The 25,567-nt window shown below is 44.9% G+C and overlaps 1 protein-coding gene across 1 annotated transcript in view; it reads right to left on the reverse strand.

Moving 5' to 3' along the window:
- Positions 1-488: 488 nt before the first annotated feature.
- LOC135073696 (neurexin-4) overlaps positions 489-25,567 on the reverse strand; it is a 45,486-nt gene continuing 20,407 nt past the window's right edge. Inside the window, exons 14-25 of the mRNA XM_063967832.1 lie at positions 25,053-25,204; positions 20,131-20,296; positions 19,620-19,756; positions 18,947-19,098; positions 17,887-18,083; positions 16,420-16,560; positions 15,547-15,726; positions 14,731-14,864; positions 12,733-12,943; positions 6,126-6,263; positions 5,046-5,137; positions 489-3,951 (exon numbers count right to left, since the gene is read on the reverse strand). Coding sequence (XP_063823902.1) covers positions 3,853-3,951; positions 5,046-5,137; positions 6,126-6,263; positions 12,733-12,943; positions 14,731-14,864; positions 15,547-15,726; positions 16,420-16,560; positions 17,887-18,083; positions 18,947-19,098; positions 19,620-19,756; positions 20,131-20,296; positions 25,053-25,204 — 1,799 coding nt within the window. The 3' untranslated portion in view covers positions 489-3,852. The remainder of the gene's footprint in view (positions 3,952-5,045; positions 5,138-6,125; positions 6,264-12,732; positions 12,944-14,730; positions 14,865-15,546; positions 15,727-16,419; positions 16,561-17,886; positions 18,084-18,946; positions 19,099-19,619; positions 19,757-20,130; positions 20,297-25,052; positions 25,205-25,567) is intronic.

Below are 25,567 nucleotides of genomic sequence, written 5' to 3' on the forward strand. Positions count from 1 at the left end.
AGACCAGCCGTCAGCGGTTCGCAAACGGGTTAAGAGCGCAGGTGCTTAGCGCCCTTCAGCGCTAAACTGCACTACGACTAACACGTTAAAAACGCTTTCTTTTTTTTTCTCTTTTGTTATTTTTGGAGTGCTTTCGTGTTACATTCGTGGTTATACAGTGACAGGGTCCGCTACGCTAGTCGCCTGAACGTATTAGATAGCTTCCAAGGTATACTAATTAAGTAATTCCAATCAGTTACTTACTTCAGTTACTTTGAATTAAATAAATAGCTAGTCAAATTGATGTATTGTAAATATCCTGGCAAACTTGTTTAAAAAACGTCATGTTTACGAACAACTTAAATCAATAAATCATATTATTTCATTACGTGATAAGGTAATTAAAATCGGTAAATAAATAAACATTTTATTTTAAGAGAACACGTGGCGCTACCAATTCAACTTAATTCTATTGACCTATAATGTTGGTATTCAAATAAAACAAGTGATTATTTATGGAAAATTTATTCGTGATTCCGAAGTAGTAAAATAAAAACTCTACTCTCAACACACTACGAGTCCGTGAGCGACCGTCGCCATAGCACGGATTAAGGCACGGGACCTTCGCGTTATGACGTCACGGGTACCATCACACTACAGGGCTGGTGCGAATGAAAACTATTAAAGAAAAAAAGTTAAACGCGACTATTATTTGTTATATTTTTTTCCGTTTTGTTTAATATTTTGCAAAAATTTCAACCTTGGAGTGTGACAGTACCCTACTAGGTCTTCGCTCATCTGACAACTTACCGCCTCGTTATTTTCGTTTCATGAAAGTTTATAGTCGTCACTTCATTTAGTACAACTCAAGCTGTCAGATGAGCAATGACCTTAAAATGGCCTAATTAGAGTACGATCCGTGGCGGAACAACTATAGAAATCTTTCATGAACATAATATACATAAAATTAGACCAATTTCATATAAGTACTTATTCTGGAATCTAATAACCTTTGTGTAATACATTGTTGCCGCCACGGGGTGTGCATATACAATAATAAACGATATAATATCTGTAACATTTTTTACCATTAACTGGAATACATTACGGCAAAAATTGTCACAGCTATGTAAGCTACATAATAAATATAAACTTATTAAAATACAAAGTATAAAATGTCTATAAGTAACACAAATATTTAGTGCGATACAAATAATAAATTGTCATTTCTTGATTGCTTCGAAATAAAATGATCACATCATTTCAAACAACAATCAGCATTTGTTTTGGACGGAGAAACAAAAAGAAAACTCACACAAACTTAAGATTAGCAGTCTAAATAAAAAACCATACAGAGATTCTAATGTGTCGTACAATCTAAATTACCTTAACACTAATTTGTAATTTATTGATGATCACGATTGTTCACCGCTGTCCGATGACATTCCACCTTGTCCAATGACAGTTTGCTGAACTTTAAAGTCGAGATCGAAATTTTATTTAATCCGTTGAAAAAATACGTCTACTCTGTCCTACGTAGTATGCAACAATTTGAAAGAGAAAGAAGCTGAATTTGAAATTACATACTTTTGGAAGCATTACAATAGTTGGATTAATTTAATAAAAGCAGCCGAATGGCACATTGTGGGAGAGGAATTTAGAGAGAGATAATGCTAGTCAGTTTGAGATGGTAAGAGAAAACGTTTAATGGTAAAGCCTGGTCCGTGAGCACGTAGAATCCCGTCCAATGACCCCAAGCTACCCACATCCCTATCGCTCGCGCGTAATTATGTTGCGGTCGCGCTCGCACACTCACTGCGGGTGCCCGTCGCACAGTCGCGACAGCACTATAATTACGCGCGAGCGATAAGGATGGGTAGCTTGGGGTCATTGGACAAAATTCTACGTGCTCACGGACCAGGCTTTATAATTTTTAAGTAATTTACCCAACTATGGATAATCAAATATCATATAACTGAATATTATACACTATTAAATAATTGCTCAAAAACTTTAAAATAAAAATAATTAAGTGGTTATACACTAAAAATAATAATATCTATGTGACTGATAAGTATAAGTATAGTGTGATCTTAAACTAAGTGGCTAATAGTTATTAGCACTCGAGTGAAGGGAAGTACATAGTTCATAATCACTAAGTAGGTACAATAATTCATGATATGGCAATGGGTTAAATGAAATGTCAGTTAAATAGGACATAAATGGGTTTAGGTGTGAACTTCCTTGGCGGATATAATATGGTTCACTTGATAGTATTCAAGATACACAGAAAGCTTAGACAAAATAAATTTATGTTGTGTAGAAATAACTATTTTGGACGAGTTGTTCTTGTTGTATTGCTTTCAGGAACATTATTGTTTTAGTGTCAATATTTTTAAATTTATCTTTGGGCACTTGTGTGATCTGCGTATTATGTATAATTATTACTATCTACTATAGTAATTTATAAGCATATACAGGATTGATACTTCAGAAACAAAGAGAATAATGTATGTGTAGGCAATTCATTGGGTGATTCATTTTGCGCGCATTGAGCATATTGTCTGGCATCAAGATATAATTTATGTATGATGCATTTCCATACATCTTAGTAGTGATGATGTTATTTAGTGGAACACAGTGCAACTAGCACATGGAATACAATGCAACTAGCACTGATTCTGTAAGTGCATATTTTTAACTTACAATAAGTTGCGCGCACTTTATTCGGATGAAAAACTAATTGTGTATTTTGTCGTTATTAAAATTCATGAGTCGTATGCCCCCAGTAGGGACGTATTTTGAAATTTTTGAAGCTACCAGTGTAGTAGCAGAGTAAATACAAATGAGTAGATCATCTGCATAGAAATGCACCGAGCGCAGTTTGTATGCGGCGCGCACGCACACACTGACAAAATTTAGCGTGGATACGCGCATACGTGTTGGCGCGCTCACAAGCCACGCCCGTGCGTTTCTATGAAGATGACCTACTCATTTGTATTTACTCTGGTAGTAGTGAGTGTTGGCTCGCTAGCGGCGCGATCCTAGGTTGTAGGTGTGTGGGCGCTAGATGAAGAACTCGCGGCGCTTGGTGACATTTTTGACTTACAATAAGTTGCGCGCACTTTTTTTGGATGCAAAACTAATTGTGTATTTTGTTACTGGTCATTAAAGTCGTATGCTCCCAGTGGGGTCGTATGAAGCTACCAGTGTAGTAGTGAGTGTTGGCTCGCTAGCGGCCCGACCCTAGGAGGGTGTATGTAGGTATGTGTGTAGGTAGGTGTTTTGTGGCCGCTAGATGAAGAACTCGCGGCGCACTTTATGTGTTTGAAAAACTAATTGTGTATTTTGTCGTTATTGAGATGTATGATTCGTATGCCCCCAGTAGGGGCGTATTTTGAAAGTTTTGTAGCTACCGGTGTAGTAGTGAGTGTTGGCTCACTAGCGTTACGACCCTAGGAGGGTGATAGGTGTGTGGCCGCTAGATGAAGAACTCGCGGCGCTTGGTGACGTCTTTGACTTACAATAAGTTGCGCGCACTTTATTTGGATGCAAAACTAATTGTGTATTTTGTTACTAGTCATTATTAAGATTCATGAGTCGTATTTAAGCTACCGGTGTAGTAGTGAGTGTTGGCTCATTAGCAGCGCGACCCTAGGAGGGTGTAGGTAGGTGTTGTGTGGCCGCTAGATGAAGAACTCGCGGCGCACTTTATGTGTTTGAAAAACTAATTGTGTATTTTGTCGTTATTGAGATGTATGATTCGTATGCCCCCAGTAGGGGCGTATTTTGAAATTTTTGTGGCTACCGGTGTAGTAGTGAGTGTTGGCTCACTAGTGGTGCGACCTTAAGAGGGTGATAAGTGTGTGGCCGCTAGATGAAGAACTCGCGTCGCTTGGTGACGCGCGGTCCCGTAGCGGCCGCCAGCGCCGCGGCGTCGGGGTCGGCCGCGCCGTCTGCGCCGCGCTCCTCCTAAAGACGCCATAATTGTTAGATTGTTAAAGCCTGGTCCGTGAGCACGTACAATTTTGTCCAATGACCCCAAGCTACCCATCCTTATCGCTCGCGTGTAATTATATTGCTGTCGCGACTGTGCGACGGGCGCCCGCAGTGAGTGTGCGAGCGCGACAGCAACATAATTACGCGCGAACGATAAGGATGGGTAGCTTGGGGTAATTGGACTAAATTCTACGTGCTCACGGACCAGGCTTTAGATAGATATCACAGTCGTGAACTTAGCATGATAGAATGGCACTTGCAGCGTTATAGTCTGCTCACAGACCGGGCTATAGATAATGGGTTGTCGTAATCTAGCTAAGCAATGGTGTTTTAGGGGCTAGTAACTATTGATTATCTTCAATCATTAAATAAATTTTTCCAATCTAAATTATGGTGAGTCGTGTAAGATCACAGAATAATAATAAGTACTACGTACAGAAGTTTTACTTCGCGAAGGTATTTAAAAAGATGTATGCTCAATGTCATTAACAATATGGTGTAATTTAGCCTGTCTCAAGAGTCAAGCACCATTTTGTTGACAAACGTCAGTGATCGGCACTGCGCCGAAGCTATAGGGCTGACTTCGGTAAAATGATGTGACGTGAGGTGCCAAACTGCGGAAAATGGCGGAGAAAATACATGATTTAGCATGAATTATCATGAATAATATTAACTACTCATTTACCTCTCAGTGTCTTGAGGCAACTTAAAAAAGTACATTCTGTGTTTTTATTATTATTTAGGCACTTAAATACTGCACAGTATTTAGTACACCATTTTCTTTATTTTCTTCCCTCATACACAAGAATACGCGTGCGTGAGTCAATGTTCGCTCGTATGTGAGGCCTTGTCGAATAGTATCCTGTAGGTGGGCCATCGTGCGTGTTTTATTTTCGATGTAAACTCGCGGAGATGAACAGGCCTGGTAAGATGCCTTTTTTGAGTAAAATGAGTTTATTGAGAAATGAAAAAAAAAAACTCATTTAAATGGAGTTTTACAGTTTTGTTTTTCTTAAAATAACATATTATAAGATATAATTAGTATTTTTGTAATTCAAATAATGTACCTGCGTGAGATATTCTCCCTTGTGTCGCGATAGTGCGCGCACCAGCACCACGGCTACAATGACCAGTAGTAAGAAGATGAATGCCAGCACCGCTGCAAGACACAAATTCAAAATATTAAGATTATTTTGTTATAAAACTATGCATGATGCACGGGTTGCTTTCAATTTGACATGACCGCAGAACGTATCCAGTGTGGCAAATGCTATAACAATAAAACTTCTATTGTGTCTGGGTTACTCTATCGCGTAAAGAGTTTAGCCCTTTGTCGACAATTTTTTTTCGGAACGCGCAATGCGTTTGATATTATTATGCAGCAGTTTTTCAAGTTTAAAAGCACCGTTAGCAGCGTTCGTGTCTTTTTTATAAAAGTCGTATGATAGGTTCCTGAAGTATACAGTCAGTACAGTCAGGAGTTCATAACTATGTCGCACGGATAGCAACTGCCAAAAAATTTGCTGATATCGTGCCGCCGACAAAGTTTTCCAACTAGAACAAGATTGAAGTCTTGGGTTTGGTGTGTAGGCTGTATTATCACAGAATAATAATAAGTACTACGTACAAAAGGTTTGCTTCGCGAAGGTATTTAAAAAAATGTATGCTCAATGTCATTAACAATATGGTGTAATTTAGCTTGTCTCAAGAGTCAAGCACCATTTTGTTGACAAACGTCAGTGATCGGTACTGCGCCGAAGCCATATGGCTGACTTCGGTAAAATGATGTGTGACGTGAGGTGCCACACTGCAGAAAATGGCGGAGGAAATACATGATTAAGCATGAATTATCATGAATAATGTTAACCACTTATTTACCTCTCAGTGTCTTCAGGCAACTTAAAAAAGTACATTCTATGTTTTTATTATTATTTAGGCAGTTATATACTGCACAGTATTTAGTACACCATTTTCTTTATTTTTTTCCATTATACACAAGAATACGCGTGCGTGAGCCAATGCTCGCTCGTATGTGAGGCCTTGTCGAATAGTAATCCTGTAGGGGGCCATCGTGCTTGTTTTGTTTTCGATGTAAACTCGCTGAGATGAACAGGCCTGGTATTATGATTATTGAGAGGAGCACTCACTGCCGAGGATGGCCTCGTCGGTCTTGTGGTAGTCGCGCTCGGCCTGCAGGTCGGTCCGCGGCGGCGGGCGCGTCTCCATCGGCTCGGGCGGGTGCGTCACCGGCTCCACGCCGCAGAAGTCTTCGTGCAATACGCCGCCTGCGGGAAACAATATATATATATATATATATATGTGTGTGCATAACAAGGCAGGTATTTGACCACAATCGCACCTGATGATAAGTGGGATGCAGTCTAGGATGGTACATATCTGCCCTGTAAATGCTTATTCACTCTCGCCTTGAAGAGGCCCGGATTATAGTTTTCGGGAAAGACAGCAGCAGGCAACGAATTCCAGTCCCTAGCTGTTCGCATTATAAAAGAGTCATCGAAACGCTTAGTGCGAGCTGGTGGAATGATAAGAACTGAGCAGTGGCTGAGGGCCAGGGCTTCGTAAGAAGGCTTAAGCCCGTTTTCACTATCAATCCCTAATTTTTAAGTGACTACTATGAAAACAAAATTCCTGTTATGTGTTGCCATAGGGGTCACTTAAAAATGAGGAATTTATTGTAAAAACATGTAAATGATTTTCATGTAATTACTTTGTGTGTTAGTCAGTGGCGGATTAACGTATAAGCACTACAAGCACGTGCTTGGGGCCCCTGTTCTCCAGGGGCCTCCATCCTCTGCTGGCGCGCCAGCGCCAGGCGTTTCATTTCATACCTACATTTTATAGAGATTTAGCCTATGTTACTCGTAAGTAATGTAGCTTTCAAATGGTGAAAGAATTTTTAAAAACGGTCCAGTAGTTTTTGAGCCTATTCATTACAACCAAACAAACAAAGTTTTCCTCTTTATAATATTATAGTGTAGATAAAGTAAAGCGCGTTTTCCCAAATATACAAGTGGCGTTTAAAGAAAGAAAGAAAGAAAAATTTATTACGATGAACATCACATACATGACAGAGAAAAAGACAGAAATGGCACATAAATATTACAAGGAAATAAAAAGTGAACTGAGCAGTGAGCAGTGCTATCCTGTCGCAACAGCGATGCCCATCGCAATGGGATTCCACTCAGCATATGCCGTGGCCCACGGTGGGGAAGGCCACGACGCTGGTTTTCAGTGGGCCCCATGCCGAGTGGAAGTCACGGACACTAACCTAAACTGCATATCAACAAGGCCGTTTAAATCCTACTAATATTATAAATGCGAAAGTTTGGATGTCATGATGTCTGGATGTTTGGACGTTTGTTACTCTTTCACGCAAAAACTACTGAACGGATTTTGTTGAAACTTTACAGTATTACTGTTTATAACCCAGATTAACATATAGGCTATAATTTATGACGATCTGTGACATACTAAATTTCACGCGGGTGAAACCGCGGGCAAAAGCTAGTATAAATATATAACAATAATAATAATGTGCAAACATTTGTTGAATAAACATAATTATAGTAAATTAATCCTTCAAGGCCCGCGAATAGACACAATAGATAATCAATTGTTATGACATTAATTAATGCCGTCTGGGCACAGAATAAGTAATAGTACAGGTACAGAAGGATTACTCCGCAAGACGATTTAAATAAATGCAAGTCTTGCTACGACGCGATACAGTGGAATTCAGCTCGCACAGCACTACGTACCTACAATTTTATTCACCTACAAGTTTTGTCTCTTTCTATCGCGTGCCTCTGAACTCTTCTTACGCTGTTAGGGTTGCTGTCTAGTGAAAAAATAATTAATCTACTTATTTGTAATGAGGTACGTATGTAGGTAAGTACGCATTCATTATGGAAAACCTTGGGGGAGGCCTTTGTCCAGCAGTGGACGTCATTTGGCTGAAACGAACGAACGCATTCTGAGCAGTAGTCATAGTAGGTTAGGTTCCTATACTATCCTAAGAATTATTGATTACCTACATGGCCAACATACCTTTCAGCATCTTTGGGAAGCGAAATAAAAGATGAATCCGGTAGATTACTTTTCGAATTTAAACACCCGAACGCCGCACAATATTTCTTTCTCTTTATGTCCATTTTTAAATAATACTTCGATCATAGAATTATAATCATACTACAACGCACGCCAGCGTCCTGATGAGCGCGCGCGTGACACTCGACTGATATAATACCCGCCGGCGGGGCGCTTCGCTGTAGGTAATTATCGGATGTACCGCGCGGAGTGAGCCAGGCCTGGTCTGGGACTCAAGCGGTTAAAGATGCTACATAATAAAATAATACCCGTATTAAAATAATAATAATTGTGTATACAGGGTGTCCCGTAATGCAACGTCAAGCCGTAACTGGGTGTTGAGGCAAGTTATGCTGGTTATCAGAAAAATATAAAAAACAATCTATGTGGCATTTTGTCAAAGTAATAGGCATTAAAAAAAAACAAGAAAATCTACTCCCGGTGACGGTCTTTTTACTCGTGTTGCCACAAATCTTCACTTTTTCCAAAATTTTTTGTTTGTTAAGTAACCCTGAATAATGCTTCTCTAAATTGTTATCAAAATTACGAAACCAGCTTCTCCAGCTTGGATGAAAAAAATACATTATTCCCAAAAAAAAATTCAAAATAAACATTTTGCCTAGTTTAAACTGACTGTACTGAAATAAAATTGTACTACGCGAGTATGGCAAGTGAAGTCATAATTTGGCGCATTTAGTAAGGATTCCAAAATGGTATAACACTTGGTAAATTCTTGCTGTAATTGTCGACAATTTTGTTTTTTTGGAAATAATCCCGTTTTTAACTTTATCTACCTTGGTTAAATATTATTATTCTAATGTGCCCAAAATTAAAGTTTCTGGCTTAAGTGAGGTGGAGAAGCCATTTTAAAAGGTATGAGCGGAACGGAGAGGGCCATCTTACCAAGCAGGGATGTTATGGATATCCGTAACCGTAACCGATACTATCGGATATCCGAAATAAAAAAATATCCATAACCGTAACCGAAACTGATTCAAAAGTTACGGATAGTTTCGGATAAAGGCGGAGTCTTAAGGGTACAATAAATTCCAAACAGAAGCATTATTCAGGGTTACATAAAAAAAAATTAGAAAAAGTGAAGATTTGTGGCAACACGAGTAAAAAGACCGTCACCGGGAGTAATTTTTTTGTTTTTTTTTTAAATGCCTATTATTTTGACAAAATGACACATATTTTTTTTTTGATAACCAGCATAACTTGCCTCAACACCCAGTTCCGGCTTGACGTTGCATTACGGGACACCCTGTATGTGTATATATTTATAAATATACATATTAAAATAAACATGCGATGTGAAAAAAGAAGAGAAACAAAAGAAGTGTGCTAGTGTAAGACTAATATCATTGTGGTTGCGTTTAGAATCTTTCACAGCTTAATGATTACTAACTGCTTTGCTGAACGATCCTTCTCACAACTAAAAAGGTTAAAAAACCCGCAAAGAACAAAAATCCGTCCAGACAAGCTTAATTATTTAGCATTAATGTGTATTGAGGCAGACATACTTCGTCGGATAAATTTCGACGATGTAATCTCGGAGTTTGCTCTGATTAAGGCAAGGAAAATAATGTTTTAAGTTTTACATTTTACCTACTACACTTTCTATTTTGATGAACTTTCATTTTATACTTTATACCTTCCATTCCATTCCTTCCATTTCCATTTAAGCAATAGAGGGCCTACACAGGCTCTGTGCTTAAGGCCTCGGATACTCTTAATCCGCCACTGGTGTTAGTTAATGTTGTTGGTATACCTCAATAAATTAAAACAGGCATTTGGGCTTCCGCTAAAACTCACGCGAGCGTCCGCGCTTGTTTGTATTGAAAATCAGTATGAGCAGTACTTCCATTTCCCACATAAACCGCTCCCGCACCGTGCTCCCACGCGAATTTTTTAGCGCAGTCTCTTCAAAGGACGATGGAGCGAATTATGCTCAGTTTCCCTGCATGATCGACTCAAATGTGGAAATCCACAGGAAAACCAAAGTGAAGGCAATAGCCCGTAGACTTGCCAAACTTAAGTGGCAATCGGCGAAGCACAGCACGTAGAACTGATGGCCGTTGGGCAAAAAGTTTGTAATATAGGCAGTCGCTCACTCGGCAAATTAAGGATCTGGTGAAGGTCGAGGGAAATACCTAGATGCGGGCAGTGCAGGACCGCTCGTTGTGGAAATCCTTGGGGGAAACCTTTGTCTAGCAGTAGACGTCATTTGGCTGACACGAACGAACGAATCTAATGTCAGGCCTGCCATAACCATCATGAAAATGGATGGTATACTCGGTTGGCCTCTGATGAATTAAGAGGTGAACTGAATAATGCTTCTGGTGAGTTGAGAGGGTTGTACTCCAGCAATGGAGATTGAAGACCTGATGGTGCCTCGGTAGATGTCGTCGAACTCGACGCGGGACACGCGGCCCAGGAACACTGCTGACGACGATGATGACGCGTCTCACCTCCAAGGCTGCGCACATTGGGCGGCGGGTCCTGCTGGAACAGCAGCTTGAGCGGGTAGATGTCGTCGAACTCGACGCGGGACACGCGGCCCAGGAACACTGCTGACGATGACGATGACGCGCCTCACCTCCGAGGCTTCGCACGTTGGGCGGTGGGTCCTGCTGGAACAGCAGCTTGAGCGGGTAGATGTCGTCGAACTCGACGCGGGACACGCGGCCCAGGAACACTGCTGACGACGATGATGACGCGTCTCACCTCCGAGGCTTCGCACGTTGGGCGGCGGGTCCTGCTGGAACAGCAGCTTGAGCGGGTAGATGTCGTCGAACTCGACGCGGGACACGCGGCCCAGGAACACTGCTGACGACGATGATGACGCGTCTCACCTCCGAGGCTTCGCACGTTGGGCGGCGGGTCCTGCTGGAACAGCAGCTTGAGCGGGTAGATGTCGTCGAACTCGACGCGGGACACGCGGCCCAGGAACACTGCTGACGATGACGATGACGCGCCTCACCTCCGAGGCTTCGCACGTTGGGCGGTGGGTCCTGCTGGAACAGCAGCTTGAGCGGGTAGATGTCGTCGAACTCGACGCGGGACACGCGGCCCAGGAACACTGCTGACGACGATGATGACGCGTCTCACCTCCGAGGCTTCGCACGTTGGGCGGCGGGTCCTGCTGGAACAGCAGCTTGAGCGGGTAGATGTCGTCGAACTCGACGCGGGACACGCGGCCCAGGAACACTGCTGACGACGATGATGACGCGTCTCACCTCCGAGGCTTCGCACGTTGGGCGGCGGGTCCTGCTGGAACAGCAGCTTGAGCGGGTAGATGTCGTCGAACTCGACGCGGGACACGCGGCCCAGGAACACTGCTGACGATGACGATGACGCGCCTCACCTCCGAGGCTTCGCACGTTGGGCGGTGGGTCCTGCTGGAACAGCAGCTTGAGCGGGTAGATGTCGTCGAACTCGACGCGGGACACGCGGCCCAGGAACACTGCTGACGATGACGATGACGCGTCTCACCTCCGAGGCTTCGCACGTTGGGCGGTGGGTCCTGCTGGAACAGCAGCTTGAGCGGGTAGATGTCGTCGAACTCGACGCGGGACACGCGGCCCAGGAACACTGCTGACGACGATGATGACGCGTCTCACCTCCGAGGCTTCTCACGTTGGGCGGTGGGTCCTGCTGGAACAGCAGCTTGAGCGGGTAGATGTCGTCGAACTCGACGCGGGACACGCGGCCCAGGAACACTGCTGACGACGATGATGACGCGTCTCACCTCCGAGGCTTCGCACGTTGGGCGGTGGGTCCTGCTGGAACAGCAGCTTGAGCGGGTAGATGTCGTCGAACTCGACGCGGGACACGCGGCCCAGGAACACTGCTGACGACGATGATGACGCGTCTCACCTCCGAGGCTTCGCACGTTGGGCGGTGGGTCCTGCTGGAACAGCAGCTTGAGCGGGTAGATGTCGTCGAACTCGACGCGGGACACGCGGCCCAGGAACACTGCTGACGATGACGATGACGCGTCTCACCTCCGAGGCTTCGCACGTTGGGCGGTGGGTCCTGCTGGAACAGCAGCTTGAGCGGGTAGATGTCGTCGAACTCGACGCGGGACACGCGGCCCAGGAACACTGCTGACGATGACGATGACGCGTCTCACCTCCGAGGCTTCGCACGTTGGGCGGCGGGTCCTGCTGGAACAGCAGCTTGAGCGGGTAGATGTCGTCGAACTCGACGCGGGACACGCGGCCCAGGAACACTGCTGACGATGACGATGACGCGTCTCACCTCCGAGGCTTCGCACGTTGGGCGGTGGGTCCTGCTGGAACAGCAGCTTGAGCGGGTAGATGTCGTCGAACTCGACGCGGGACACGCGGCCCAGGAACACTGCTGACGACGATGATGACGCGTCTCACCTCCGAGGCTTCGCACGTTGGGCGGCGGGTCCTGCTGGAACAGCAGCTTGAGCGGGTAGATGTCGTCGAACTCGACGCGGGACACGCGGCCCAGGAACACTGCTGACGACGATGATGACGCGTCTCACCTCCAAGGCTGCGCACGTTGGGCGGCGGGTCCTGCTGGAACAGCAGCTTGAGCGGGTAGATGTCGTCGAACTCGACGCGGGACACGCGGCCCAGGAACACTGCTGACGACGATGATGACGCGTCTCACCTCCAAGGCTGCGCACATTGGGCGGTGGGTCCTGCTGGAACAGCAGCTTGAGCGGGTAGATGTCGTCGAACTCGACGCGGGACACGCAGCCCACGAAGCCTTCCGCCATAGACTCGTTGCGGCCGACGTACATGTACTGGATGTTGTTGAACTGCGCGTCCGCAGACTCCTTGATGTTGAAGCGGTATTCTTGCGTCTCGTAGTTGTCCACCTGCGGACAAACAATGAGTCGTGTACTAATTCTGGAAAGGGTCTCGTGCGCATGTTACTAACATAAAACGTAAGCGCAAACATGTTTAGCAACTCTTTGATGTTAACGCGGCACTCTTGCGTCTCATAGTTGTTCACTAACCGTGCATTATTGAGTGTTAGTTTTCTAACAGTTTTGTGCGCGTCTCACGGCCGAATACTGAAACGCCATTTAAATATTTGACGGCTTCTCAAATAGTTAAGCAGCTCCTAAACTTACATTTCGCATACTCAAAACAATATCTGAGCAGTTCTCAATTTTTAAGCACCTCTCAAATTAAGTTGCACTCAAACGCCACTTAAATGAATTTTCGCATACTGAAACGCCATTCAACGCTAAGCATTACTCAAACAACTGTCAAATCGTCTTAAGCAGCTGTTAAATTTGAGAGTGCTTGCGCGGTATCTTAAATCCTATTGTTATACCTAAAACGACCTAAATAGTGGTAAATAATGTGTGTCATCGTTATCATTTCTTTCGAGCCTCGAGGAAATACCTAGATCTAATCGCAGGAACGCAATAAGGCTGAACGCTATTGAAAAATATTATTATAATGACATGCAATTCCGAGCGAGGTTCCGCGTCTCTAAAGAAACGGTGTTGTTTCTGGATTCATAATTTGGAAGCTCTTTTAAACCCCTCACCAAACGCCATACAACCAGTGGACCAAATACTTATTATAACCCAACGCAACGGGAAGTTATGAACGTGTACTAGGTGATATCTTCCACATCTAACAGCCAACTGTGCATCGTATAGTGCACGAAGTAACAACCAAAATAGCTGCTATGAAATCGCTTTACATAAACATGCCTATTTCTGAGGATTAAGGGGACATCGCATAGCAGCATTTCCAAGAGTTGTTGATTTGTCAATTTGATGCTCTGTCAACAATGATAAATGTCAATTGTGGTTACGTTTCGGTCCACGATCGCCACTTAATAGATTTCAACAATAAAAAGTATCATATTTAAAATTATTTTTTTAATTAAATAAAAATGCAAGCATTATTATTTTTATATGATAAAACGAGATTTATATATAATAGAAACTAAAAATAAACTGTTCTATGTTAAGTTGATTGAGTATATTTCCATAAAAGACAATACATAACCAAACGATGCTGCGTGTAAAAGACGTAAAGTTATCATTTGTGTAAATGAAAACATACTTTTTTTGGTAAATGTTGCCATTATGTAAACATTTGAGAGCTGCTTAGCTGATCACGGCTTCAAATCCGTTGAGTAGCGTTTGAGAATACCATTTAAAATTGAAGGATACTTAAATTTAGGAGCCCGTTAGCTGAGTGACAGATTTGAGTAGTGTTTCAGTATTCGGCCGTCAGGCACGTAAATGGGGAAGTTTCGGCTATTGCAAAGTTGCATTCCTAATGTTGGCAAGTCACCGTTGTCGTTACATTAGTGAGTGACATCCCACATGTTCTGAAGCTAGCGTTGTGACCACAGTCACAGTTGTGTTAAATTGTCAGTGATATCCCGTTCAGAAACCTTGTTTATATCTTAGAAACATCCCAAGCGTTCGGGAGCCGGCATTGAGACATTAATGACATTTCACATGATTGCTGGCCACATTGTGACTTAAATGAAACCCGGGATGGGAAGCGTTTAGGGATCTTAATGATATCCCATGACATCAGAAGTCAGCGTTGCGACTTTAATGACATCCCACATCTTATCTAGAAGCCAGTTTTATAACCCAAACATCACAAAAAAGAGGTAACGACTAACCTGTAACACCATAGTGGCACCACTGTCCTTCCTCGAGAGCCGCACGTCGTGGTACTGGCCGAGCCCGAAGTGCTTGCCTTGGAAGATGATCTCCTGCCGCTCGAAGCCGAAGTCGAACACCACTCGCAAATGACCTGCGCAATACATTTGAAGGTTAATAAGGTTAATTGCACCGTGATACGAAACGTTATAAGACCAAGCTAAAACACGGTCTGTGAGCACGTAGAACTTTGTCCAATGACCCCAAGCTACCCATCCTTATCGCTCGCTCGTAATTATATTCCTGTCGCGCTCGCACACTCACTGCGGGCGCCCGTCACACAGTCGCGACAGCAATATAATTACGCGCGAGCGATAAGGATGGGTAGCTTGAGGTCATTGGACAAAATTCTACGTGATCACAGACCAGACTATAGTTGATTATCTAACTGGAATATGTACAAACCTTTGGACTCGCCCCTATTTCAAGTACTTAAGATGCTACAGTACAGTGTTTAGCTTGACGAACCGTAGTCTTAAAGACAATTTGTAAGAGTATAGGATGACAATGATGACATTATGTATTGGAAGGGTTTCATTCTTTCTAGTATCAAGAACGCATAAGGAAATGGCTTGGCTCGTACTTGTCTTATCAATTGGTCATGAAAAATTAGTCTAATGATCCGTGAAGACGAGTGAAGAAATGAATTAAGACTAGACTGAGTTTTTTGGTAAGCAGTTTTATCGACATGATTGGCAACAGTCGTGAATATTTTTTATGGCAGTTCTCAATGTTCAAAGTTTTGATAAATGATAAATAGTTCAACGAACACTCACCTGAATTAGACACCATGAGCGTGAGATACTCGGCAGAGATATTCGAGTAGAAGCCGAGCAGGAAGCCCTTGGGGTTGGTGGTGGTGAAGCCCACGCGGATCTTCTCGGCGATGGTCGATCTCCAGGAGCCGAGGAAATCGTACTTCACCATGGAGTTGGGCCGGAGGTTCACGCCGATTTCTGGGAAAAAAAGTATGACAATTATTACGAACACATGATTTCAAAATGTTTCTGTATTTCAGTTTGTGAATAAACAATTAATCTTTGTCTAAACGCTATAAAAAGATAAAGTGCATGAATCAAAATATTGCGGCGTAAAAATAACGTTTATTTTAAACTAGCTGACCCGGCGAACTTTGTTCCGCCTTAATGGCAATAAATAACGGGATAAAAAGTATCCTATGTCCTTCTCCTGGCTCTAAACTACCTCCCTGACAATTTTCAGCTAAATCGGTTCAGCCGTTCTTGAGTTATAAGCGAAGTAACTAACACGACTTTCTTTTATATATATAGATTTTTCAGTGTGTTTAGTGTGAGTTTGCAATTAATGTCGTCACTAGCAAGTGTGTCAAAAAAATCTATGAAAATTTTAGTTATTGAAAGTATCCGCTAGAGACGCTGTCATACAATCTGTCATACATTAAATGTATTTTTTTTACAGTCGCTAGCGAAGACGTAAGCCTCGACGTAATGAGACCACTACTTCACGTGATATAATGACACAATGTCATGACATTCGACTACGTAAGCCACAATTTTTCTAAACAACTACTTGATATTTTCACATCGGGGTCGCGTCGCCTTTATCGCGTCGCCGCGTTTATCGTGCACCTAAGACAACGGGTTAACTTTAACCAGCGACATGACACTCACCGTCGGCGCAGATGGGCCCCTTGAAGGCGGTCCAGCGGCAGTCGCAGGAGTAGGAGTCGTAGCCCTCCAGGCACGTGCCGTTGTTGAGGCACGGCGACGAGCCGCACTTGCCCACGCAGCCCAGCGAGATGCCGTACAGACCTGAAATAAGGTACAAATGTGACCATGATTCATGAACACAACACAAGTATTAAATTATTAATTTAATTTTACATTGACATTTTCTTAATTATTTGACATTTATATTATTGAATCCTGTAATTTTTGCACGTCTGCGAGCAGACTAAACACATGATCCTATTTTAATATTGTCACACTGTATTACTGTGTTTTTGGCAAATAAACGTTTTGAATTTGAATTTGAATTTATGGGCTTGAATAATATGAACATCCAAAAAATTATTTTTATTCAGTGCTTTGTAGAGCACGTCAAGCCTTCAAGGTTTGTTGAATTGATGTATGTTATATGTCAATGGTGGTTTATTAAATTAGAAAACTGGGTTAGGACATGAATGTAGAGATCGATAAATTGAGCTTGAAAATTAGAAATTATCGACAGTTATTAGGCATCTCTAACGGTCGTTTTCGTGCATAATCAACGCGTTCATTGTGATCATTCAACATTACTGAACGTATTGATTTGGTTGTAGGTTTAATAGTTTTTATATTTTTAGTTCATTTAAAAAAAAACAAACGACAGAAACGCGTCGTAAAAAGTGATGTTGGAAAGCCTCTCGGTGGAACGACAGTCTAATGAAGGTTGCGGTAAGCACCTAGATACCCGGGCAGCGCAGGACTGGTCGTTGTGGAAAACCGTGGGGCCTTTGTCCGGCAGTGGAGTTCCGCCGCCAGGTTTCGCGCGCCCTGGGTCTTGAAGCTCAGGTCCTGTCATTGTGACGTCACTGTGTGTTACCCCTGCGAGCGTGGGCTGCCAGGTCGACGGGCCGGCCGTTGAGTAGCAGAGCCCGCATGCAGCCCACGAAGCCGCCGCTGCGGTCCAGCGCCGCGCCCAGTACCAAAGCCGATGTCAGTCGCAGCTCAGTATGACGTCACTGTGTAGTTACGGGGCGTGGATATGGCCGCATGACGTCACAGTATAGTTACCCCTGCGAGCGTGGGCCGCCAGGTCGACGGGTACCAGTGCCGTTGTTAGTCGCAGCGCGCGCGCCGGGTCTTAGAACTCGGATCCCGTCAGTATGACGTCCCTGTGTAAAGCCTGGTCCGTGAGCACGTAGAATCCCGTCCAATGACCCCAAGCTACCCATCCTTATCTCTCGCGCGTAATTATGTTTCTATCGCGCTCGCACACTCACTGCGGGCGCCCGTCGCACAGTCGCGACAGCAATATAATTACGCGCGAGCGATAAGGATGGGTAGCTAGGGGTCATTGGACAAAATTCTACGTGCTCAAGGACCGGGCTTTAGTTGGAATCTCTCTTTATCTCTATGGACGTCACAGTATATTACCCCTGCGAGCGTGGGCCGCCAGGTCGACGGGCCGGCCGTTGAGCAGCAGAGCCCGCATGCAGCCCACGAAGCCGCCGCTGCGGTCCAGCGCCGCGCCCAGTACCAAAGCCGTTGTCAGTCGCAGCGCGCGCGCCGGGTCGGCTGGTGCTCGGATCTCGTTCTTTAGGGCTCCGTCCACTACTACTCGTGCCTCTTTCCTGATGGAATAACATGAAGAAAGTCAGATCTAATCAACATTACTCCAAAACTTCAATTTACTCATGCGCAAGAGTGCAAGCGTGCAATTTTGTTCTTTAGCGCGCTGTCGACTACTACGCAAGTATTACTGGTGGAATTGAAAACAAATTGTCAAAAGAAATATCGAAACAAGGTTATTGAACTAACGCGCAGGATTTTGCGAGCACGCAATTTCGTTCTCTAGAGCACCGTTCACTACCACTTACACTTCTGTGATTAGTCACAAAATACATAGATTCAGAACATCTAAGTTGGTCTTTCCGATGATGGACAGCTTGAAATGAAACCTTAACACGAGAGCCACAAGTACCTGATTCGCTCGACGAAGACGCCAAGCTGCGTGTAGCCTACTTGAAACTGGAACTGAGCTGGTCTCTTCGATGATGGACAGCTTGAAATGAAACCTTAACACGAGAGCTACAAGTACCTGTTTCGCTCGACGTAGACGCCGAGCGGTGTGTCGCCTACTTGAAACTAGAACTGAGCTGGTCTCCACTAATGATGGACAGCTTAGAATGGAACCTTAACACGAGGGCCACAAGTACCTGTTTCGCTCGACGAAGACGCCAAGCGGTGTGTCACCCTCTTGTAACTGGAACTGAGCTGCTCTCTGCTAATGGACAGCTTGAAATGAAACCTTAACACTAAAGCCTCAAGTACCTGTTTCGCTCGATGGAGACGGAGTGCCAGTTGTTGTCGGCGAGGCGGCTGGAGGTCTCGACGTAGACGCCGAGCGGTGTGTCGCCCACTTGGAACTGGAACTGAGCTGGTCTCTGCTAATGGACAGCTTGAAATGGAACCTTAACACGAGGGCCACAAGTACCTGTTTCGCTCGATGGAGACGGAATGCCAGTTGTTGTCGGCGAGGCGGCTGGAGGTCTCAACGGAGACGCCTAGCGGTGTGTCTCCTACTTGAAACTGGAACTGGAGTTGGTCTCCGCCAATGATCGACAGCTTTATGTAGTCTTGCGGGCCCTGGGAACATACAAACATGTCTACATAAGAAGAAAATTCTTATAGTGAAGAGAAACTCATAGATATAATTTGTGTCTATGAGCTTCACAGTTCTGAAGATTACGGCAGTTATGGAATTTGTCGCAACTGTCATTTGTTGTTCAAAACGAGCCACCATAAAGGCAAACTGAAACGGCAAAAGCAACAGAAGATTTAAGAACACACCTATTTATTGTGAACTAGCTTTCCGCCCGCGGCTTCGCGCGCGTGGACTACATTATCAACATATTTTACGGAACCCTATTTTTTTCCAAAATAAAATTTAACCTATGTTACTCGTGGATAATGTAGCTTTCGAATGCTGAAAGAATTTTTAAAAACGGTCCAGTAGTTTTTGACTTTTTGAGCCTATTCATTACAACCAAACAAACAAGCAAACAAAGTTTTCCTCTTTATAATATTAGTGTAGATAAAAATTGTGTATTATTTAAATCATATTATTTTTAACATCATTAAAGACTGATACAATTTAAATTGGTTACCTTTGAATGAAGCAACACAGCGTTCTCCTTAGTGGTCCTGAACTCGAAGTAGATGTCGCCACTGTGGCCTAAGTCGAATGTTGGCAGGGAAATGATGGCATCCGATACGCGGAACGTCACGGTGTTGCTGAATAGATCTAGATAACAAACAAATTACCCTTAATTAATGAAAAAGTATACGGTCCGCCATTTTGCTCCTAAATGTTTACAAAACCACACTGTTACTTTTACACAAAGACTGCAATCGTGAACTTAAAGTAAACGATAAGTTTTTTGTGCCGAAGGGAGTAGCAGGCCCAAAGGATCCTTACTCCCTCTTCTAGCCTTAAATTTGAAAATTTGAGTACAATTTTCTGTTGCTGTGATACAAAAAAAATATAACAACCGAATTGAGAACCTCCTCCTTTTGTGAAAGTCGGTTAAAAAAGGATTAAGACACAGCAAAAAGTTTTCTGCGGTCCTTACACCGGCGCTTACAACCAAAGTAGGTATCTTAAAATAAAAAACTTACCGTCTCCTTCACACAGAAGCGGGCCGAGAGTGTACCGTCCCTCTTTCTCGTCGAGATGGCTGCCCGTGTCTCCGAAGCGAAGCTGCTTCACTGGCAGGAACTCTTTGTCAGTGATGTCCCCTCCGTCGGATTGGAATTCTGTCATAACGATAGTAATGTTATTTTTCTGCTAATTGATTGATGATTTTTCCAGTAGACAATGTAGATAGGTAGAAAACATTCTGTAAGAAAAGTTGTTTTGATCATTAAAAGATTCAATATAAAACTTGAGGCCTTATTGACAATAGTGACTGTGTTTCTTGCGCGCTGCTTCTTTTCATCAATGGTCCATTACTGTCCCGAAGCAGTGGTAGGGATGTGTAAAAGTGCTCTTTAGGAATTTACTTGCAAATAAATAATTATGAAATGAATCTCGAAAATAGATTCAAAGTATAACACTAAGCTCGTGGTTGGTATTGTATCTGTTTTTATGTGTATTGATAACATGTATAGCCTGACCAGGAACATAAAAACCCTGGCATAGAGGCGCGTCAATTGCATTTGATAGTGCAACACTGAGTACAGTCGTACATGTGTTAAATTAAAATAGGCTAAATTTATGTATGGATTCAGGATTAGGGGCTAATCTGATATTTTCATAAATTAACGAAAAAATATTATTAAAGGTTTAAATAAATTAAATGAAACCATCAATCTAGCTAGTAGGATTTATTTTATTATTCATCAATAATCAAATTCAGAACTTGAATATTCAACTGCAATGTTTGCTCATTAACGCTTCAAACTCGGTACTTCTTTCCCAATTCCATAAAATTCAAAACTTAGAAAGTGACAAAAAACTTTAAAATAGGTAGTTGAAACAGACTACAGCTAATTTTCATAGTGGACTGTACTATACGATAAACATGTCAGTCAATTTGACAACCTTTGTCGGAAACATTAATCAATGAAAATATTGTCCGAACCCTTAGTATTTCTCTTCGACAAATACATTAACACATTGTGAACCACTTTTCTTTCACGACTATAAAAATATTTTAGCAATTTAATTCACAAAATCAATTGCACACATTTAAAATAAAGTTTGTTTACACTTTGACAACAATAGACTGACATGCAAGGTGACATGTCAATGAAGTTTTCAGTAACTGTTGCCATTAAAAGAAATTAGTACCATTAGTTTTCCGCAACATGGCGAGGGTTTTTATGTTCCTGGTCAGGCTATATGCTATTTGCTATTTTAATCAGGCTATGTAGACGCGGGACTTGACTGGCATGTTCAAATTGAAAAAACTACGGAAAGAGTTCGGAAACTTATATACATTTTTAAAAATCTTCGCAATTCAGCTGACCGAAGCACACTTTTCACCGTCTACCTTGGATTATGCCAGTCAGTCATCTCATACTGTGTTCCTGTATGGGGCGGTGCTGACAAAACTGCACTGATAAAACTTGAACGTGCTCAACGTGCTGTCCTCAAGGTCATGACCCGGAAGAAGCGTATGTTCCCAACCAAAGAACTGTACGCCGATTGTAAAGTTCTCACAGTGCGGCAACTTGCTATTCTCCGTTTGGTTCTGCGCCGACACCGGACTCTGCCGTTCAACCGCCTGATCGCAGCACGGCGAAAGGGAGCAATGAGAGCGTGCCCCCTGATTCGGTGCCGTACGTCGTGGGCAAAAAGACAGCACAAAGCCTTAAGCTCTAAATTGTATAATACAATTAATAACTCTACGAACATTTATTCCCTGACCACACACGAGGTCAAACGAGTAGTAAAGGAACTATTACTTGCTCTAAATTACAATGAGACTGAAAATCTTGTAATATAAATACAACACAACAATAACACATTCCCAAACCCACTTCTACCTTGACTCAGACACACACACACACAGACACACACACACACACACACACACACACACACACACACACACACACACACACACACACACACACACACACACACACACACACACACACACACACACACACACACACACACACACACACACACACACACACACACACACACACACACACACACACACACACACACACACACACACACACACACACACACACACACACACACACACACACACACACACACACACACACACACACACACACACACACACACACACACACACACACACACACACACACACACACACACACACACACACACACACACACACACACACACACACACACACACACACACACACACACACACACACACACACACACACACACACACACACACACACACACACACACACACACACACACACACACACACACACACACACACACACACACACACACACACACACACACACACACACACACACACACACACACACACACACACACACACACACACACACACACACACACACACACACACATAGTGAGCAGCAAGCATAACATAAAAGCCACATGTAAAATTAAATTTAAGTAATTACAATGTCTCCAGAGGAATCACTGTTCTCTAAGATACAGGATCTATCCTAGTTTAGAGGACAGGGGCATGCCATTCTACCGACTTGTACCTACTGTACTAAAATACTTATGTATTAAGTTCTGTTAACACTGTGTACATATTTCTGATATGGTGAATAAAATTTTTTATTATTATTATTATTATATAATGTACAAAACGCTTAACGCTTTACGGAACTAACTATTCATTTCGCCTCATGGACATTTTTTACGTATACCCCTGATTTTGAGGCTGCACAAGTGAAATAATTGTATTAGCTGCAATCTTAGGTTACAAATTAGGTGTAGACTTACTCTGTTATGTACTTGTATCAGAAGATGTCGCTCTTCCATAGCTCAATACATTGTACAAAACCTTGGTAAAGGGAAGTTCCTCTATCAAGGTTCCCTTGGAAGCGCGGGGTGCGGGGAGTTTGATCCGGGCAATCCGAGCGTCATTATTGTAGTGTGCGTATGCACTCATGGATAATTTTAGCGTGTACTGATAACACTCAAACTTTCGCGGAAGAATGGTGGGGCGCGTCTTCGTGGATGAATCTAAATATATAAAAGGAGAAAGTGACTGACATATCAACGCACAGCCTAAACGGCTAAACGTAGGCACTTGAAATTTGGAAGGGACGTAGCTTAGGTACCGTAGAGGTGCACTAAGAAAGGAATTCCCGAAATTCCCACGGGAGCGGGAATTAGCGGGAAAATCCTTTTGTATGAAAAATCTGCGCCGCTTAAGTTAGACGCTTGAAATTTGGCATGCAGGTACCTTAGTAAGCTTAAAGTTTAGTTACAACAGGATATTGCAAAATTCCCACGGGAACGGGAGTTAGCGGGAAAAAAGCATTTGTATGAAAAAATCTAAACCGCGTAAGATAGATGAAGGGGGTAAAACGGGATCCACGCGTACGAAGTCGCGGGCGGCCGCTAGTCGATCTAACTTGTCCCATACCTGCGGGGCTGAGCGGCGCGTGCTCGGCGTCGCAGTTGCACCACTTGGTGCTGTCGACGCAGGCGCCGAGCACGCCGCAGCGACACATGCGCGAGCCGGCCGGCGCGCCCGCCCAGTAGTCCATGCGCTGCCCGTGAGACACCCGCCACTAGTCACGTACCTGCGGGGCTGAGCGGCGCGTGCTCGGCGTCGCAGTTGCACCACTTGGTGCTGTCGACGCAGGCGCCGAGCACGCCGCAGCGACACATGCGCGAGCCGGCCGGCGCGCCCGCCCAGTAGTCCATGCGCTGCCCGTGAGACACCCGCCACTAGTCACGTACCTGCGGGGCTGAGCGGCGCGTGCTCGGCGTCGCAGTTGCACCACTTGGTGCTGTCGACGCAGGCGCCGAGCACGCCGCAGCGACACATGCGCGAGCCGGCCGGCGCGCCCGCCCAGTAGTCCATGCGCTGCCCGTGAGACACCCGCCACTAGTCACGTACCTGCGGGGCTGAGCGGCGCGTGCTCGGCGTCGCAGTTGCACCACTTGGTGCTGTCGACGCAGGCGCCGAGCACGCCGCAGCGACACATGCGCGAGCCGGCCGGCGCGCCCGCCCAGTAGTCCATGCGCTGCCCGTGAGACACCCGCCACTAGTCACGTACCTGCGGGGCTGAGCGGCGCGTGCTCGGCGTCGCAGTTGCACCACTTGGTGCTGTCGACGCAGGCGCCGAGCACGCCGCAGCGACACATGCGCGAGCCGGCCGGCGCGCCCGCCCAGTAGTCCATGCGCTGCCCGTGAGACACCCGCCACTAGTCACGTACCTGCGGGGCTGAGCGGCGCGTGCTCGGCGTCGCAGTTGCACCACTTGGTGCTGTCGACGCAGGCGCCGAGCACGCCGCAGCGACACATGCGCGAGCCGGCCGGCGCGCCCGCCCAGTAGTCCATGCGCTGCCCGTGAGACACCCGCCACTAGTCACGTACCTGCGGGGCTGAGCGGCGCGTGCTCGGCGTCGCAGTTGCACCACTTGGTGCTGTCGACGCAGGCGCCGAGCACGCCGCAGCGACACATGCGCGAGCCGGCCGGCGCGCCCGCCCAGTAGTCCATGCGCTGCCCGTGAGACACCCGCCACTAGTCACGTACCTGCGGGGCTGAGCGGCGCGTGCTCGGCGTCGCAGTTGCACCACTTGGTGCTGTCGACGCAGGCGCCGAGCACGCCGCAGCGACACATGCGCGAGCCGGCCGGCGCGCCCGCCCAGTAGTCCATGCGCTGCCCGTGAGACACCCGCCACTAGTCACGTACCTGCGGGGCTGAGCGGCGCGTGCTCGGCGTCGCAGTTGCACCACTTGGTGCTGTCGACGCAGGCGCCGAGCACGCCGCAGCGACACATGCGCGAGCCGGCCGGCGCGCCCGCCCAGTAGTCCATGCGCTGCCCGTGAGACACCCGCCACTAGTCACGTACCTGCGGGGCTGAGCGGCGCGTGCTCGGCGTCGCAGTTGCACCACTTGGTGCTGTCGACGCAGGCGCCGAGCACGCCGCAGCGACACATGCGCGAGCCGGCCGGCGCGCCCGCCCAGTAGTCCATGCGCTGCCCTGTGCGCGACACCCACCACGCGTAAGGGTGGAACGAGCTCTCGTCGCCTGCAACACAAGACGTTAAAATTTATTTATTTATTTATTTTATGGAAAACAAACAGCATATATGTATTATTAATAGATGAGGCGGTTAAGATAAAAAATGCCTTACATAGTTTTCACATAGCATATCAAGATACAATCCAAAACAAAACCATTTAGCATGCAGTATAACTACAATATATGAAAAAAGTTACAACAATACAGAAAATACCTACTAAAGCCATACCAAAATAGCAGAATATTAAGCAGTAAACAGATACTTCAACTTTTTACCGGGAGAGTGCTAAGTAGTGTCACCAAAGAATTCTCTATTACTTTGATTTTTGAAGTAGTTTGGTCTCACAATATGAAAAAGGTCAACATTTT

The sequence above is a fragment of the Ostrinia nubilalis genome, chromosome 8 (assembly GCF_963855985.1).
Source record: "Ostrinia nubilalis chromosome 8, ilOstNubi1.1, whole genome shotgun sequence".
NCBI classification, from domain to species: domain Eukaryota; kingdom Metazoa; phylum Arthropoda; class Insecta; order Lepidoptera; family Crambidae; genus Ostrinia; species Ostrinia nubilalis.